Source organism: Macaca fascicularis, chromosome 16, assembly GCF_037993035.2.
Source record: "Macaca fascicularis isolate 582-1 chromosome 16, T2T-MFA8v1.1".
In the NCBI taxonomy this organism is placed as follows: Eukaryota; Metazoa; Chordata; class Mammalia; order Primates; family Cercopithecidae; genus Macaca; species Macaca fascicularis.
The window spans coordinates 45,472,747-45,491,763 of NC_088390.1; the positions used below are offsets into that span (position 1 = coordinate 45,472,747).

At 35.9% G+C, this 19,017-nt stretch overlaps 1 protein-coding gene across 19 annotated transcripts in view; it reads left to right on the top strand.

Annotated features, from left to right (window-relative positions):
• BCAS3 (BCAS3 microtubule associated cell migration factor) overlaps positions 1-19,017 on the top strand; it is a 711,835-nt gene that overhangs the window by 332,407 nt on the left and 360,411 nt on the right. For 11 of the 19 annotated variants that reach the window (XM_065531261.1, XM_065531260.1, XM_065531264.1 and 8 more), the window contains exons 17-19: positions 5,905-5,949; positions 14,169-14,293; positions 17,501-17,666. In XM_065531261.1, coding sequence (XP_065387333.1) covers positions 5,905-5,949; positions 14,169-14,293; positions 17,501-17,666 — 336 coding nt within the window. The remainder of the gene's footprint in view (positions 1-5,904; positions 5,950-14,168; positions 14,294-17,500; positions 17,667-19,017) is intronic. The other 8 variants (XM_065531262.1, XM_074019079.1, XM_045376095.2 and 5 more) reach the window with 1 other exon arrangement.

The following is a 19,017-nucleotide window of genomic DNA, read 5'->3' on the forward strand; positions in this document are numbered from 1 at the left end:
TCCTTAAATGGAAGTAGCTCCTAATTTCTTTCCCCTCCCCATCTTTATATTTACTCATTTCTTTTCTTTTCTTTTCTTTTTTTTTTTTTTTGAGACAGAGTCTTGCTCTGTCAGCCAGGCTGGAGTGCAGTGGTGTGTGATCTCCGCCCACTGCAACCTCTGCCTCCTGGGCTCAAGTGATTCTCTTGCCTCAGCCTCCCAAGTAGCTGGGACTACAGGTGGGTGTGCACCACCATGCCTGGCTAATTTTTGTATTTTTTGTAGAGATTGGGTTTCTCTATGTTGCCCAAGCTGGTCTTGAACTCCTGGTCTTAAGTGATCCAACTGCCTCACCCTTCCAAAGTGCTGGGATTATAGGCATGAACCACCACGCCCGGCCATGTATATTCATTTCTTTGTGACGATTTAGGTGGTTATTAGGAACTTTGAGATGCACCCTGTAGAGGTAGGTTAAGTAATTTAGTGGAAAAAATATTGAATTAGGAGTCTGAGGCCCTGGCTTCTTCTCATCTGGGTTCTACCACCTATTTGCTAGTGTGTCCTAGGTAAATTTCTTCACCTGAAAAAAAAGTTTATATATATGGATTATAATCTTTTATTCGTATCATGTATGAGTTTCTACCAGTTCTTCGATCCCATTTCTGAGTCTCAGGACTGTTGAGCAGCTGTAAGCCAGTGCTGATGAGCACAGGCCCCACTTAGAAAGCATAGATGCTTTTAAATGATATTAAATGGAAGCATTAAATAGCATTTAATCAGACACATCCAGTTGATATTTGTAGACCAAATCTACCATCAGACTTGGCTATGCAAGTAAATGATTTTGGCATATGCTAGGCCTTGCAGAAGTTCTATTCCTTATTTTAATTCAGTTAGGTACACCTTGGCTTATTTACACAGTTTGGCCTGAGCCCTAAACTTTATAGGCAAAGTTTGGAGAATTAAATTGGAAATATTTGGAGAAAGACCCACCAGATAGAGATATAATAGCTTGGGTAATTCCCCACCTCATGTCTCTGCCTTATGTAACTACCAGTTCTTCATAACTAAGCAATGTATGTTCGGTTCCAGATATTAAATAATGGACAACGTATTTTCATTGGAATATATATGAATGTGACTACATATGCAGTATATTTAACATAGTTTGAGTTCCAATTTTTCTGCTAAATCAGTGGAGTACTTAAACCACACCATAGTTCATTGCATGTTATCATAAATCTGGGAATGTTTTTTGGATGATGTCTACTATATACTATATATGTGTGTGTGTATCTCTCTCTCTCTCTCTCTCTCTCTCTCTCTTTTTTTTTTTTTTTTTTTTTTGATATGGAGTTTCCTTGCTCTGTAGCCCAGGCTGGAGAGCAGTAGCATGATCTCAGCTCACTGCAAGCTCCACCTCCCAGGTTCATGCCATTCTCCTGCCACAGCCTCCCAAGTAGCTGGGACTACAGGCACCCGCCACCATGCCCAACTAATTTTTTTGTATTTTTAGTAGAGATGGGGTTTCACCATGTTAGCCAGGATGGTCTTGATCTCTTGACCTCGTGATACACCTGCCTCAGCCTCCCAAAGTGTTGGGATTACAGGCGTGAGCCACCATACCTGGCCTATACCATAGTTTTAAAAGTCAGCAGGCATAAATTTCTACAGAAGTTTGACATTATTTATGTTATGTTAATCTCTTTTTTTGCCATATATAACAGAATTTTAACATTATCAATGTTTTTTTTCCTAATGAAAAGTCACCCAGGCTCAAGTGTAGTAGTGTGATTGTAGTTTGCTGTATCTTCAAACTCCTGGGCTCAAGTGATCATCCTGCTTCAACCTCCTGAGTAGCTGGCACTACAGGCAAATGTCACCGCACCCGGCTAATTTTTTAAAATGTTTTGTAGAGATGAGGTCTTGCTATATTGCCCAGGCTAGTCTTGAACTCCTACCCTCAATCAGTCCTGCCTTAGCCTCCCAAAGTGCTGGAATTATAGGCATGAGCTACCATGCCCAGACTGCTAATGAAAATCTTCTAAATCTTGAGTTTGTCATTTAAAATTGGGTATCATGTGTATCTCAAATTAGACACTTGTCTGTTTTAGCTTCGGTTTCCCCTGCAGATCAATAGTTGACTACCAATAATACCATAGGTCTCTTTGGTAGGGAGCAATTAAAATTAATGAAAAATTCAAAGTAGAACTTAAAAATGATATTAGGAATAATTTACTGAGATGCACGTGGGAAATGCGAGTTTACTTCAGTTGTTGTTTTAACAAAGGGCACACAGAATTTAGAAGTCATTAGCGTCCCTAGAATTTATTTTTAGAGAAATATGGCTCTGTTTCAATATTTGACAATGTTGTATAGCTTTTTCTCTGCTTCATCTCTGTTTATTACTTTTAATATTTATATAGGCTCATTCTGATGTCTGTTCTGTGGCAGTGCCTGAATTGTCTTAGGACATGATTAATTGAAATTGAACAGATTATAGAGGATTGGAGGATTTCAAATCAAATCTAGTTTTACTTTTTTCTCATATTAAAAAAATTATTCATATTTGCCTTGTTTTCAGCTAGTAAGATTGAAGACTTTGTGGTACCATGTGGCATTCAACAAAATGAGTCAGTTGAATGACTTACATGGTGTTATGGTATATTATAAAACATAATTCTTTCCTATCTTCTGGGAGTCTCCTGAAGAAACCCTTTGAGAACTAATGGCTAGGTCATTTCACGGTGGCCTATACATAAGTCTATAATATTTCTGGATTTTTAGTCTCTTTACCACATTTTCCTGAGATTTAAAAATCAGAATTCAGCTCAGAAGGGGTGTAATTATGACAAATTGAGTAGCTTTTATATGGCAGGATTGTTACGCCTGCTAAAATTTAGTGGTGATTGGAAAACACCAATTATTCAGATTTGAATATAGTAATTTGGGTTGCCTGTGTTAATACAGAGAATATTTCATTCAGTATACACTCCCACTCATATTATCTTTTTTCTTTCCACCCTCATCTCGCTTTAATACAATACTACAGCTGTGAACTTTTGGGAGGGGAGAGGGAAGTCATAGGTGAAGACAGCTGGGTCATGGATTTGTAGTTCGTGACTTTATATTTTCATTCCTTTGCTGCTGAGGAAAGATGAAGCAGGCATATTTCAAAAGAACAGCTGACACTACCCTTACAAAGATAGTAATTACATCAGTCACTATAATTCTTTGGAGTTTGTGGATCTTCTTTTACGTGTATATGGCAGAGGTCTAGCTTGTAGGACTAGGCCAGAGGTGGGTGAGTATAGATTTTATACATGCCAAGTGTACATGCTAAACCAGGTTCTCACCTTGTCTCTCCAGCCCCCTTTCTCCTTGAGTTCTGTTAGCCAGTGAATCCTAGTTTGATTGAAGTAGGATAACTTTAAACTAATACAAGTGGGTCAAATTGTGAATAGTGAACCTTATTGTCTTCAAACTTAACAATGATGTTATTTATTTAGTACAGGCCTGCAAACTACAGTGTCTGGAGTTTTACGGTGCATTTTAGGGTCATGGGACAAGGAAGTCACTGGAGAAATCTTGTTGGCAACATGTTACTGCCTGGAAAGGAAAATCTAGAGTTTTTTTTTTCTTTTTTCTTTTTTTTTAAGTTTCTGTATTTTTCTTTGGCTAACATATATTTCCTTTTTACATAAAAGGAAACCTAAACCTGGAAGAAAGGTATTTACTGACGCTACAGGTAGGGAATATCAGGTGGTCTTTTGAGTATTTCAACACTTGAAGTTTTTGTTTCATTTTTGCTTGTTTGGTTTTTGCAATCAATGGAGAAACCTTTTAAGTAATAAGGACTAAGGTAAACTTCTAAATTCTTTATGATAAATCAGTATGCTGCTGTTCTGGATGAGATGGGAGACTACCCTGAGTAGGTACAATATACACTAAAGAGCAACGTAAGCCTGGATGTTCCAGCTTACAGTCACTTTTGTCAGAATCGTTTGGACCATTTGGTTATTTCAGGTGTCTTTCCTAATTAGGTAAAATTAAGAGAAGTTGTATACTGTGTGACAACAAAAACCTCTTCGTTTTAGAGGTATTTGTAGGCATATAGGAATAGCTTGAACCATTCCTTTTCCTGTCGTTTCAGAAGAGGCTCACTGTTCAGTTGAGAGATTGTACTCTTCAAGTAGTTTTAGTTATTTAAATCTGTGTTTGTCAAACTGCAAGCTGAGCTCTAGTAACATTTTGATTTGGAGGTAATTAGTCATGAAATCATATAAGAAGATTATGGCCAACATTTTTTTTTTTCTTTAATGAAGTAGAATAGAATAAAATGCAATTCTGCCACTGGTTCTGCGGACCAGCAGCATTACTGTTACCTAGGAGCTTATTGGAAATACAGAATCTCAGATCCCAGCCAGATGCACTGTGTTAGAATATGCCTTTATCTGCATTGTAACATAATCCCAACATTAATGTTTATAAAACACTGAAATAAAAAATAGTAATGTTTATTACAAATAATGCATTCATTATTTATTAAGTAATAGTGTTTATTACAAATAACACACTCATTAAATTATTGCTTCAGTCTTGTTTATGTGTACTCATGCACATACCAGCTTATATCTTAAAATGTATTTCTGTGGGTTCACAGTCAAAAAAGTTTAAAATCTAGTATTTTAAATGTGGATGCTGCCATCGTATTGCTGGGTATGTTCTTATTACTAACTGAGAGAGAGCTATCCTTGCTTGGCACTAGCATCATCTCTAAAATTTTGTTTTATGTTTTATCTGTCCCATTTTTCCTTCTACCTCAGTTTCTTCTGTCTGTATTCCTTTCTTTGTATACAATGCGCTTCAGGCCTCAAAATTGTACTCACTGTTGTGAAAACATTTTTCTCAAGTTTTGCTTTCTGGTCAAATATACTCAGTTTACTAGGAAAAAGTTAAGGCTAATCAGCAGGATTTTTTTTTTTTTTTTTTAATTCTAGAACCAATTTTGAAGAAGGAAATACCCACATTTTACCAATGCGCTTTTCTCCTCCGTTTGTTATGGCTTCCAAATGTCAAATGTTACAGTGCCATTTGGTTTGGATGTCATTAAATCACTCAGTTTTCTTTCTGTGCAGATATGCATGGCATATCTTAAATGCTGGGAACAGAATTTTGAGAATAAATATGTATAACATTGAAGTCTTACTTTATATCCCAGTTGTATTTAAAACACGTGATTGTAGCTTTAGTTTACTGTGTGCTAACCTAACCTAGTGCAGACCCGGTAAAGGAAGCTAACCTCTTATACCACTATTAAGAGACATCCTAATTTCCTGGATTATGATCAAAAATAGAGAAAAATTTTACTAGTTGTACTTAGTGTTTTTTCCTTTGACCAACAATATACAATTCAACATATAATAAATAAGCAACTTGAAAAATATGTGCCTCTTTCTGTGGTTCTGGGACTGGAACCAGTGAAAAGTGGACAATGTCATGTCAAATTTTTTATCCAGTCTTTTTTAGCTAATTTTAACCATTTTGTGTCACACAGCCACACATTGGTTGCTATTGATCTCACTCTTCTCCATCTGGTTATCCTATTTAACTTATGCTTTGTTTTAAAGGGCTTCAGCAGTGAATTTTATTTTATTTTGACTTAGAAATACTACAGGGGTGCTCCAGAAAAGGGGGAGAAATAGAAAATTTTGAATCCCTAACTCTGAAAATTAAGGGCCTTGTTACTACACATCATTTTGTTCATTGGTTATATCAGACAGTATGTACAGCAGAATTGTAAATGATTACTAATTTTTTAGTTATTTTTATCCATACTCTATAACAGTATGATATACATGTATTTGCTAATGTTAAATGAGTTTTTCTCTAATTTTTTTGCATTTTTCCCCCTTTTCCATGAAGGCCTTATCTCTTTGGAGCGGGGTGTTTTTCCATAAAAGCTCCATGGTGAGTTCCAGTTCAGTCCCGCATGCCTCATTCATTTGCTGTACTCTCAAAAAGTAATTTGTTTTGTAGTTTTATTTCCAGTTGCATGGCCTGATCACAGATAGATGCACCAAGTTACTGAATAATTTGTAGACGGAACATGAATGTTGATATTTAAGCTTTAGAAAAGTGGTTTTCTTGGTTTCACTTCATTCTTTAAAAAGTAAAAAAAAAAAAAAAAAAAAAACAGTTGAATTGTTTTTAAATAGAAGAATTCTCTCATAATGCTCATAAATATTACAAGACAAGGCTAATACCCAAGTTTGAAGCTTTGAGTATTATGGCATTAGAAGTTCCCTACATATCATGCATAGCATTTGAGGACATGACTTATTTTGAAATATAAATATATTTAAGGTATACCAAAAGCGCCTTATAAAGTTTTTGTTGCCTTTTGTTTTGTGTTTTTGAATAGTTTAGGTATTTAAGAAGCTACGTAATGACAAAATATATATTTTACATAAGACCTCCTAAATAATTTATTATTTTGAATTATTAGCCCATACTCATCATAGCTTAATTATTTAATAAATTATTTCATACCAATGCATAGAATACAGCTTTGTCAGTCTTAGACAGGAAGGTCATAGAAAAGAATTAGAATATGTTTAATACTTTCATGTAAAGATGGGAAGTAGAATTTGTTAAGAATGGTATAAATTATTTAATGGTTAAGAGTCAGACCACGTGGGTCTTAGATCCCAATTCACACACTTACTAGCTATATGATTTAGGGGGAATTTTCTAAAACCTTTCTATTTTTTATTTCCTTATGTATTAAATGTACCTACGTAATGGACTCACTATGAGTATTAAATAAACTGATACATATCTCAGTATGTGTTAGTATATAACAGTGCCTGGCACATAGTAAATGTGCAGTAAATATTAGCTGCTACCACTGTTTCTTTTCCAGTTTCAGGGAAAAATACCATGTTTCAAAAGAAGCTTCTTTAAATTAGATTATGTTTTTAACTTTTAAGGATATGTTAACCAGTGTGAAGTTTTGAGAAATGTAAGCTATATTAATTTTATCAATTTAGTCAGAATACTGAAAAGAGTTCTGCACATAATATGTGTAGTTCTCATAACTGTTGACTGGGGATTGTTCATACTGTTCTATTACACTAGAAAAAACATTCATTGTTGATATATTCCTATTTATTTGTAATATTGAAAGCAAAATTCAGATTCAAAAATTCACACTGGAATTATTTATCCTAAATTCCTATGTTAAAAAAAGTACTCTTTTATATTATTTTATATAGTCATCCAAACTCAACTATCCAATATTTTTTTCTCTTGGACAGAAAATAGCTTAAATAGTTCTTTAAGGTTAATTATTATTTGACACAAACTTATTTCAATGTTTATATGCTATAGGAAGATCGGAAAATTTTGTTATCACTTAAGAATAGGTGACATAAAACAAATCAACATAAAATTTTCCCCCTTGAAAACTATAATTAGGCACAGTTTTCAAAACTATTCTAAACAAATTCAGGATATATATGAATATAAATCTCATGAAAGTCAATCTTTATTCATTTTGTTAACCAGATGTCTTCTAAAAACAAATAAGATACACAGATCTTACTTATGAGCCTTCCAGTGATCAGTGAATTTTAAATGCCACATTCAACATATGACAGAATTTCTTTGTAGAGTAAACTTAGAATTAAATTCCATTTTGGGATAAATTCTTCTAAGTACAAAGCAAGGAGTTTTAGTATGTTAATAAAGATTGAAGTTTTGCATAGAAGTAAAAGATGGAATAACAACTGTTGTATGTTAAGTAAGTAAAGCTCATTCCTCCAACAGCTTGTGTGCTCCTCACATTTAAGCAAAAGCACTTGTCAACCAGAAATGATTTGAGGTTGAAACAAGATTAAAAGAGCCAGATTAAAGAAAGGGATATATGAAATATAGTAGACTTTTAAATCATTGCCTGTCTTTTAGAAGACTGCTTTGTGGTTTGTTTGATGCCATCGTTAGCTCACAAGAAACTCATTTTTAGTCACTTATACTAGACTAAAAGGTCCTTCTTTAAAATGTTACTTTCTCAGTGGTGCATGTTTTTTCCATTAAGATCTTAATGAAACCTCAAATTAAGGCAGCAAATGAATATAAATTTGACAACTTCTTCCATGTTGTTTATAAGAGCTCCTTTGTTTTAATAGTTTTTGCTATTTTTCCATGTTATTTAGCATTCAATCTGAGAATGTTTTTATTTACTGTTCTGAAATAAAACATTATGCTAAATAAATATGTTTTTAGTATATCCAGTTATAGGGTAGTATAGATATTTTGGATGAAAAATGAGATTTTAAAATGAAATGTAAATTTTCTACAAACTTTTTATTAGTTTCAAGTTGCAATGTTAACACTTAGCTAAGAATTTGCTTTTGGTATATCCCAATTTCTGCCAGTTCTTTATTCTCCATTAAACAGGTTTAGTCCTTTACATTCATGTACTTTCAGATGAGTCAGTTATAAAATAAAGTCGTTCCCTTTGGTAACAACATAAGCTTGTTCAAAAGTAAACTATGCGTCTTCAACATTTTAGTCACTTTGGACTTCCCTGGTATTATGTGTCGTCTAGGTTAGTTTAACTAGGATATTTGAGTTTGGATGACTATATAAAATAATACAAAAGAATTATACATGTAACATACTTTTTTTTAACGTAGGAATTTAAGATAAATAATTCCAGTGTGAATTTTTGAATCTGAATTTTGCTTTCAATATTACAAATAAATAGGAATGTATCAAGCTCCGAATCTGCATGCAGTATTTAAGCTACTGTTATTTTTGAATTGCTTATCAAAAAATATACATGACAGGTAGACAATGGGTAGTCTATATGAGTATATTTCTTCCTCCTAAAATGTCTTCGTATTTTATAGGGGTAAATTTTAAAGAATTACAATTTTCATATTATTTTATAAAGTTTTAACTAGCATTTTCTAAGAGTTTTGATCAAGATATAAACAGTTCATGTAAAACTAATCTTGTTCTCTTAATTATTTTAAAATTTTATGATTTTATTTTTTGAAAGGTACAATTTGTATGGAGAGGGGAATTTATTCTTACCTGCCACATTTACACAAATCTGTTAGACCTTTAAGAAAAATTTATGAAAGAATAGAATAATTTTAGACAGATTATTAATATCTTTAGTTCTTTGAAATAAAATGCTTCCAGTTTTCCCATTTAGGTCTTATTTTAGAAACTAAGATTGAGAATGAGAGAAAACTTCTAAAAGAATATAAAGAATATTTTTTCTTCTTTTATAGAAAGCTGTTATACCACTTGTAATACTTAGATCAATATTGGGTCTTACATTTAAACTGAAACATTGGCTATTCTTTTATGTTTTAAAAATGAAAAGAAACGGTGCTTCTGTCTCATGTTAGCTCCTTCCATGCTTGTGTCCTTCTACACAAGGCACTGGAGCACATTGCTGCTTATCATGCTGTCCACAGATACTTCACATCTGTCCTATTCAGATGGAGATCATTGTCCTGTAGTTTTTAAGCAGATATCGTTAGAATTTTGTACTCTTTTTTTTTTTCTCTTTGCAGTTGAATGTGGAGAAAAAATAGGCCAGAGAAATTCAATATGTTGACCTGGCTGGATTACGTATAAAGCCCAAGGGAAGAAAAATGGGGAACTTCAGTAGCCTTTGCAAATATTTTTGAAGTCCTAGTAATGTTAATATCCCTACAACTTCTTCTGATTGCAGTGAAAATGATTCTCGTTCTATGGTTAGACAGTTAAGCGTTTCCTCACAAGAAATGACAAAGAGTTACACCCCTGATTTTTAATTTAGCATCTTATTTGTTAATTTGGTTATTTGGTTTTTTTTTGTTTGCTTGTGTGTTTGTTTTTCTTTTGATTACATTGATTTGTATCAGGCTTAGTAAATATGATGTTTTATGATTGTCATTTTTTCTGAGATGCGGAAAGTTGGATTCATTCCGTTTTTCTTTTATTTTTTGCTCAGAAGTTAAGTCAAATTTTTAAAAATTATTGAACATGGGGTTATGTATGAAAAGCTAAGGGTAGTTAAAGGAGCAGGAATTATCAGTAGAAAGGAGTCCATCAGGAGTATGTCTTGTTGTCATGTATAACCATTTTTAAAAAATGGATGAGTCCACATAATCAATACAGTTAAACTTTTGGGCACCAATATAAATTTAAATATTTTTATATAATTGTATTATTAACTTAATAAATAATTAAATAAATGAGAGAAGGCATCCAGACACCCAGAGAAATTCTTTCTAAACTTGCAAATGTTCTGTAATGAGATTTTTTAAAGACCCCTTTTGGAGGAAAAAGGGAGATGTTGAGAATAAGACAGAAAAAAAGGTTAGCATTGGAGTTCTTTCCTATGAGGATTGGGTCACCTATCTGTAAATTTACGTAATATACAAAGCTAGCACTTTTCTAATACATTCACATATGTATCATTTTTCAGTGTTTTATCTTTCCATCAACAAAAGGTTATTTTGTGATAGAAATATTCTAGGTCATTGTGGAAAAGTTCATACGTGGTATGTCACTGGCATATTGCTAGAAAAGCCCTTCTACTTCTGCCAAGCTTTCTTGGACTTTTAAAAACTTAGGATGAAGGGCAGATTGAACCCAAGTTAAAATTTCTAACTTTGAATGTATCCCATAGAAGATATTTTATTCATAACTCTCTTTTTATTAGATTATTTCTCCTTTTTATTCCTCTGCAAATCTTAAAGACACGCACATATTTTTATGCTTTTATTTTGCTGAAATACCACAATCATTCCAGATTATAGATTGATGATAGAAATAACTTGATATGAATGTGTTTACCCAATATGCTTCATACCCAACACACAACACTATGTTATGTAGCAGATAGCAAGTTATTTTCAGGGTGAAAACTCCTTTGACGCCTTAATAAACACAGACTTTTACTAATGGAATTTAAGGCCCTATGAGAGGAAAAAAGAAATGATGAAATATAAGAATAAAAATGATAATTCTTTACTGAAATTAAGCATAGTTTTACTATAAAATACTTATTCTCTTTAGGAGATACTGAGCTTATGTAAAAATAACACTGTGTTGATGCTTTTTACTTGTGTGTTCCAAAACAGAATTATATGTAACTTATAGATGTATAAGAGATTTTAGCTTTTGACATGAGCTGATTAGACTGTAAGCTAGTAAACATACAAAGAATATTGTTTGTATGTCAAGAAACTAAATTGATGTCCTCTCTTTTTTTTTTTTTTTTTTTGAGACGGAGTCTCGCTCTGTCGCCCAGGCTGGAGTGCAGTGGCGCGATCTCGGCTCACTGCAAGCTCCGCCTCCCGGGTTCACACCATTCTCCTGCCTCAGCCTCCCAAGTAGCTGGGACTACAGGTGCCCGCCACCATGCCCGACTAATTTTTTTTTTTTTTTTTGTATTTTTAGTAAAGACGGGGTTTCACCGTGTTAGCCAGGATGTTCTCGATCTCCTGACCTTGTGATCCGCCTTCCTCGGCCTCCCAAAGTGCTGGGATTACAGGCATGAGCCACCGTGCCCAGCCTATTTTTCTACTTTTTATTATCATGTTAGAAAGTTTGCCATCTGGCCTGGAAGCAACTATTTTTAAGTCTGTTTAGGATGCATACTTCAGAGGGACCATATTTTCTCTTAAGAAGAGGCATGCTCACTTGTTACCACATGATTTAAAAACAACAACAATGACATCCAGTAATTTGCAAAGAGCTTTGGGTTTGTCCCATTGAAGCTTGTTGGTACATTGTAGTAGCTTTGTTCTCTGATGGTGATTCTAGTAAAAGCACATAGTCGCACAATTGCAGACTGCTTTCAAAAAAATTCTACAATACTTTTCTGTCTCCCATTCCCCTAGCCCCATTCTCCCAAAACTCCTGAGTTAAAAAATAACCAGTGGTACCTCTAAGATACCAGTTAGAGGAATTTGTCAGTTCAATGATAGTAGTTTAGTGATGGAAATAAAAACTTTGAAAGAAACCTTGTATTCTCAGGTAATGCAACAGAGAACATCATAACCAGAAAGAACAATTCTGATGTCCGTGACCAAGATATCACGGGAAGGTGCATATTTGTTCAGGTATAGGGCAGAGGAGAGTCTTCCTTTCTGGAGGCAGCTTATTGCAGTTGTGACAGATGCAAGTATGAAGAGGTGAAACAGTTTATAGAGCCAGATTCATTTCCCCACAGAAACTTTTTATTTAAAAACGATGTCTTTATTCCCTGTCACGGGAAGTCTCACTGTGACTGGTTGACATTTTAGGCGTGGATGTTTTTTGTTGCAGGAATAATGAGAAGTGTTTTAAGAAATATTAATGGTAGAAGAGGTTTCTTTCATATATAGTAATACGCATTTCTATGGATTTGGTTCAAAGTGGGGAGACAAAGGGACCAATCATATTTGCCTCTGATCCAGACTTAGCCTTCCTTAGAGGAAGATGTTAAAACAACTCTCAGGAAATAAGATGTCTGAGAGACTATTTAAAATGTCATAGGAACTGGGAAACTGAGATTACCAAAGCAAAGTCTGATTTTTTTTGAAGATTAGGTTAGGACTGAGGGCCATATAGAAGAGTTAGTATTTGCTGAGTACTGTGATATAGGAAAGTACTGCCCTGGGAACTTTACCTGCTTTGTCTAATATAGTGGTTCTCAGAGTTGAGCATGCATCAGAATCATCTGGAGGATTTGTTTCAAAACACAGATTGTTGGGCTCCATTCCCAGAGTTTCTGATTTAGTAGGTCTGGGATGGGGTCTATGAGTATTTGCTTGCACTCCTAAGAAGTCCTCAGGTGCTACTATGAGCTGGGGACGGTGCTTTGAGACAATATAATCATTAAAATAATCCTGTGAAGTAGGTATTACTCTTTCTATTTTACATATTAGTAGTCTGAGCTCTGAGAGGTTAAATAACCAAAGTCACACAGCTCAGAGGTGACAGCACTGGGATTCAACTACATGTTTCTTCCTGACTCCAAAACTATCTCTTTCCCATCCCACCATACTTTAGTAAAGGATGAAGGGGAATCAAAAATTGAGCAAAATAAAGTGGAACCAATGTTTGCTGTTGGAGGCTGACTAGCAGAGGGGAACATCAGAGTTCTAGTTATTATTGTCTCCTACCTGGGCTGTCATCTTGAGCAGTGCACAGTGAGGCTACTGGTTTATGAATTAGAGAAAATAATTTATCAAAGGTGGTTGGCAAAATTGCTTTGGGAAGCCCTTCATAAACTAAAAGAGAACAGAAATAAGGGACTGAAAAGATGTGAGGTCAATAGTAGAAGCTGAGTATGAAAACTTATTTGTGGAAGCAGAGAAGAGCAACTTCTTTTTAATGGCAGTGACAGGAAGTAATGGCAGTTACTAAATGTGTCCTCAGACATATGAGCAACAGAAAAGATTGAGGTTTGAGAGGCTATTGATATATAACTCCACCTTGGTCTTTTTCACTGAACAAAAATAGACACATCATTTTCACAAATCCAAGAAGAAAAAGAGACAACAGGAAGATCAGTGAATCTAATTGCATTAGATGATTAGATATTCTCCCCTTACACTGTCTAACTCTCCATAGCATTGTGGCTGAGAGAGCATTTTCAAGGCTTCATTCTATATCACCTCATTTTCATCCATGCTGTCTGCATTCATTTGTACTGTTAATCCTGCATCTTATAGATTGGTGCAAAAGTAATTGCACTTTTTGCCACTAAAGGCAGTGGCAAAAACCGCAATTACTTTTGCATCAACCTAACATATATATAAAAATGAAGTGATAAACCATTTTATTATTGTGAGATGTTCATGCTGGTACTATTGCTTCACTTTGAAATTTCTAGGGAAGTGTTATTCATCTGAAAAGAAGTGACTTGGATTTTGCCAGCACATACTTCAAAAAGGAGTTGATTTTTATTGGTTTTATAAATGTTGCTCTCTTTACAAAACTCTGGAACTTTGAAATAATTCTACTTTTACTCCAGAACATAGTCTCACATCATCATTTATTACTTAAGGCAAAATGCATGTTCATATTGGAGGATTTGAATAGGGGTGGAATTTAAAGGAAAAACTGTCATTACCTAAAGGAGTGTCATTTCATCATGATAATTGTTTTTTACTGTTATTTTATTTTTTAAGCAAAGTTAAACCTCCTCCACAAATTTCACCCAGCAAATCGATGGGCGGAGAATTTTGTGTGGCTGCTATCTTCGGAACATCCAGGTCATGGTTTGCAAATAATGCAGGTCTGAAAAGAGAAAAAGGTATGTATTTTGACTGAGAAATGAATGTTGTGTTTGTAATTTTTGCTTCTTAAGGAAAATTGTTAGCAGTTCCCCTAGAATAATCTTGTACCCAGTAGTCTGGAAACCAGTTTTTTTTTAATGTAATTAGCATGTCACTCCTCAACTGCTAAAGCCTAGTCAAGAAGAAAAACTATCCTCTCAGAATGAACGTTAAATGAATTGCCCACTGAGTGATTTTGTTTTGTTTTGTTGGTGACAGTCTACAGGTGATCTCAGTGCTGTCAATTCTATACCCATTTTATACCTTTTACATTTTTACAAGCTAGTTTCACCCCTTGTCTATGAAGGATGGAGAGGAAGAGCCTCGTTGTCCCTGTTTTAGAGATGAAGAACTTGAGACCAGCAAGTTTAAATATCTTAGCTAAAAGCACTGGTTAGTTAGGCAGTGGAATCAGAGTTTGAAACCGGTTTTCTCATGTTAAAAATCTTCACATTAAAAAAAGCAACAACTCTGCCATGTTTTAAAAACACAACTAAGGCCAAGTGCAGTGGCTCATGCCTGTAATCCCAGCACTTTGGGAGGCTGAGGTGGGCGGATCACAAGATCAGGAGATCGAGACCAGCATGGCCAACATGGTGAAACCCCGTCTCTATTAAAAATACAAAAATTAGCTGGATGTGGTGGTGCACATGTAATCCGAGCTTGTAATCCGAGCTACTCGGGAGGCTGAGGCAGGAGAATGGCTTGAACTCGGGAGGCGGAGTTGCAGTGAGCCAAGATTGCACCACTGTACTCCAGCCTGGCGACAGAACAAGACTCCATCTCAAAAACAAACAAACAAACCAAAAAAGGAAACAGCCTGCTACTGAGAAATAAGGCTCAGTTTTTGTGGTTACCATTGCTCCTTTGAATTAATATACAGTAGTCCCTCCTTATCTGTGGAGGGTATATCCAAGACCCCCAGTGGATGGCTGAAACCTTGGATGGTACGAAGCCCTATATGGTACAGTGCTTTTCAGTCTAATAACTGAGACAGGTACTATGGGACTAACGGGCTGGTAGCATATACAGCGTGGATATGCCGGACAAAGGATGATTCATGTCCCAGGCAGGACAGACGGGACAACAAGAGATTTCACCACGCTACTCAGTCTGCCATTTGAAGCTTATGAATTGTTTATTTCTGGAATTTTCCATTTAATATTTTTGGACCGCAGTTGACCATGGGTAACTGAACTCGCACCTAAGGAGGGACTACTGTAGTTATTATCTTTTTAATCCCTGCTTTGGTCACTAGAGTCTATACCTAAAATGTTTATAGGATTAATGCTTTATAGCATGTGAATCCTTATTGCTTCTGTTTAGAAGAGAATGCCTACATTCATAAACAAAGTATATAATTTTGAATGTTATGATTTTCCCCTTAATATTTTAGTAGTATTAAAGTAGGTCACAAAGTGGGTTGTTACTGGGGCACTTCTCTGGTGAGTTCCACAGGCTGTATTGTTCTTGGCAAAATGGCTCTCCTTTATGCTAACGCTGGCAGTCAGACATGAGCCCTTTCTCTGTTATCGCCTTTCAGTGACCCTTTCCTTGGTAATAGGATCTCAGGCGCAGCAGGTTCCTTACCTAAGTGGGAGAGGATACTGTTAAGTATGCAAGCCTTCCATTTCCTTATCCCATCTTTATTTTTTTTGTTACCTCCTTAGGTGTAATGATGCTATCGAAAGGACTTTTTGTTACTAGTAAAAACCTTCTGAGAAGCTCAATTTCAAATGCTTCTCTCTTCTGTTCTAATTACCTTTTTAACTTGCTACTCTTTTATGTCCCGCTGGCTGATCATTAGCCATTTTCTCAAATCAGCTGTAATTGATTCGCCTGACACAGAGATAAGATGACCCACCCAGCATTCACGAGTGATTGTATATGCTCCTAGGTTTACTGTAAAACCCGAGAGAGAGGACTAAACCTGTTTTGCTAGTGAGTACATGTGTATTCCTTATAAAGTCAGTTGATTAGATCCATATTCAGCACCTAAGTGCTCAAAGTATGGCTAATCTCCATTTACCATGGGGCCAGTGATCCTATGGGGAGAAAGAAGAGGATTTGGTCAGCACCTAAGTGCTCAAAGTATGGCTAATCTCCGTTTACCATGGGGCCAGTGATCCCATGGGGAGAAAGAAGAGGATTTTAGGAAGAGGATGCACATGCATGCATGTGTATGTGTGTTGAATAGACTTTATTTTCTAAAGGAGCTTTAGGTTCACAGCCAAATGAGCAGAAGATCCAGAGATTTTTCCGTATATACCTTCTGTCTCCACACATGCAAAGCCTCTTATTATCAGTATCCCCCGCCAGAGTGGTACGTGTGTTTGAATTGATGAACCTACATTGACACATCAAATGTTTTTTTTTTTGTTTTGATCCACAAATTCAAGTTCTAAATTTAAGTTTTCTGAGAAAAAAAATAAATGAGACATTAAGCTGATTTAGGCATACAAGTAACCTTTCATGCGAGTCATTTGGTACATCCAGGGTAACTAAATCCCAGTCCATACGTTATTCCTTTTCAGTTAGTCTGTTCCCTGATGTCATTCATTTTTCATAATGTGGGACAAATTACATTGTAGGCGAGTACAAAAGTCTATAAAGTATTTTACTATATTAGGTTTTGGGGCATAGTCATATCATTCTTGAAATAAGTTGCTTAAGATTGAAAATACTCTGATATCATAGACATTTTCATATTCACTAGCATGTACTTATACAAGGCAACCTTTGGGCAAGGAACAAGCACCATATGAAAAAATTCCTGTCATCCGAGCATGGTGGCTCACGCCTGTAATCCCAGCACTTTGAGAGGCTGAGGTGCACAGATCACCTGAGGTCAGGAGTTCAAGACCAGCCTGACCAAAACGACGAAACCCTGTCTCAACTAAGAGGAATACAAAAATTAGCCGGGCATGGTGACGGGAGCCTGTAATCCCAGCTACTCGGGAGGCTGAGGCCGGAGAACCGCTTGAACCAGGGAGGCAACAGCCTGAGCACCAAGAGCAAAACTCCATCTCAAAAAAAAAAGAAAAAAAGAAAAAGGAAAAATTCCTGTCTTTTCATTTTCTCTGAGCAGCCTCAGTAGCAGACTGATAAGATCATCAACTGTAAAGATTATTCTGTGCTTCTTTTATGCAATCATAACACATCGGGTTCTGTTTCTCTGTTTGTAGATCAGTCCAAACAAGTTGTAGTTGAGTCCCTGTACATTATCAGTTGCTATGGCACCTTAGTGGAGCACATGATGGAGCCGCGGCCCCTCAGCACTGCCCCCAAGATTAGTGACGACACGCCACTGGAAATGATGACATCGCCTCGAGCCAGCTGGACTCTGGTTAGGTAGTACCTCCTTTCTTTTTTCCTTTTTAACAGCTTCATTAAGGTATAGAAGATTAAAAGTGTATAATTTGGTAAGTTTTGACATGCATACAGCTACAAAATCATCACCACAATGAACATGGTAAACATATTCATCACTCCCAAATGTTTCTTTATGACCGTTTGGAATCTCTCCTTCTTTCACCCCTCTTTGTCTCTATAGATTAGTTTACAGTTTCTAGGATTTTTTTTTTTTTTTTTTGGAGGCAGAGTCTCGCTGTGTCGCCCAGGCTAGAGTGCAGTGGCTCAATCTCAGCTCAAGCGGTTTTCCTGCCTCAGCTTCTCGAGTAGCTGGGACTACAGGGGCATGCCACCACGCCCAGCTAATTTTTTTGTATTTTTAGTAGAGATGAGGTTTCATCATGTTGACCAGGATGGTCTCGATCTCCTGACCTTGTGATCCGCCCGCCTCAGCCTCCCAAAGTGCTGGGATTACAGGCATGAGCAACTGCTCTGGCCCAGTTTCTAGAATTTTATATAAATGGAATCATACACTATGTAATTTTTTAAATCTCACTTTCATCTAGCAAAACAATACTTCATTACTTTTTTTTTTTTTTTTTTGGAGACAGAGTCTCACTCTGTTGCCCAGGCTGGAGAGCAGTGGCATGATCTCAGCTCAGTGCAGCCTCCACCTCCCATGTTCAAGCGATTCTCCTGCCTCAGCCTCCTGAGTAGCTGGGATCACAGGTGACCGCCATCCCATCCAGCTAATTTTTGGTTGAGATAGGGTTTCACCATATTGGTGAGGTTGGTCTCATACTCTTGATCTCAGGTGATCCACCCGCCTTGGCCTTCCAAAGTGCTGGGATTGCAGGCATGAGTACCTGGCCCTTCATTGCTTTTTCATTTGACATAATTTACATACAATAAAATTAACCCATTAAAGGTGACTTTTTACAAAGTTGTGCAGTTATCACTGCAATCAATTCTCATCACCCTAAAAAGAAACCTCATTCTCATTAGCAGTCACTTCTTATTTTTCTCCAACCCTTCAGACCTAGGCAGCAGCCAGTTTACTTTCTTTCTCTATGGATTTTGCTACTCTGATCATTTCATGTAAGTGGGATCATACAATATGTGACCTTTTGTGTCTGACTTCTTTCACTTAGTGTATTTTCAGGATCTATCCATGTAGTAGCATGTGTCAGAACTTCACTCCTTTTTATGGCTACGTAATACTCCATTATATGGTTCTACTGCATTTTGTTTATCCATTTATTAGTTGATGGATATTTCTACTTTTTAAACTGTTATTAAATAATGTTGCTGTGAACATTCATGTACAGATTTTTGTGTGAATGTATTTTTT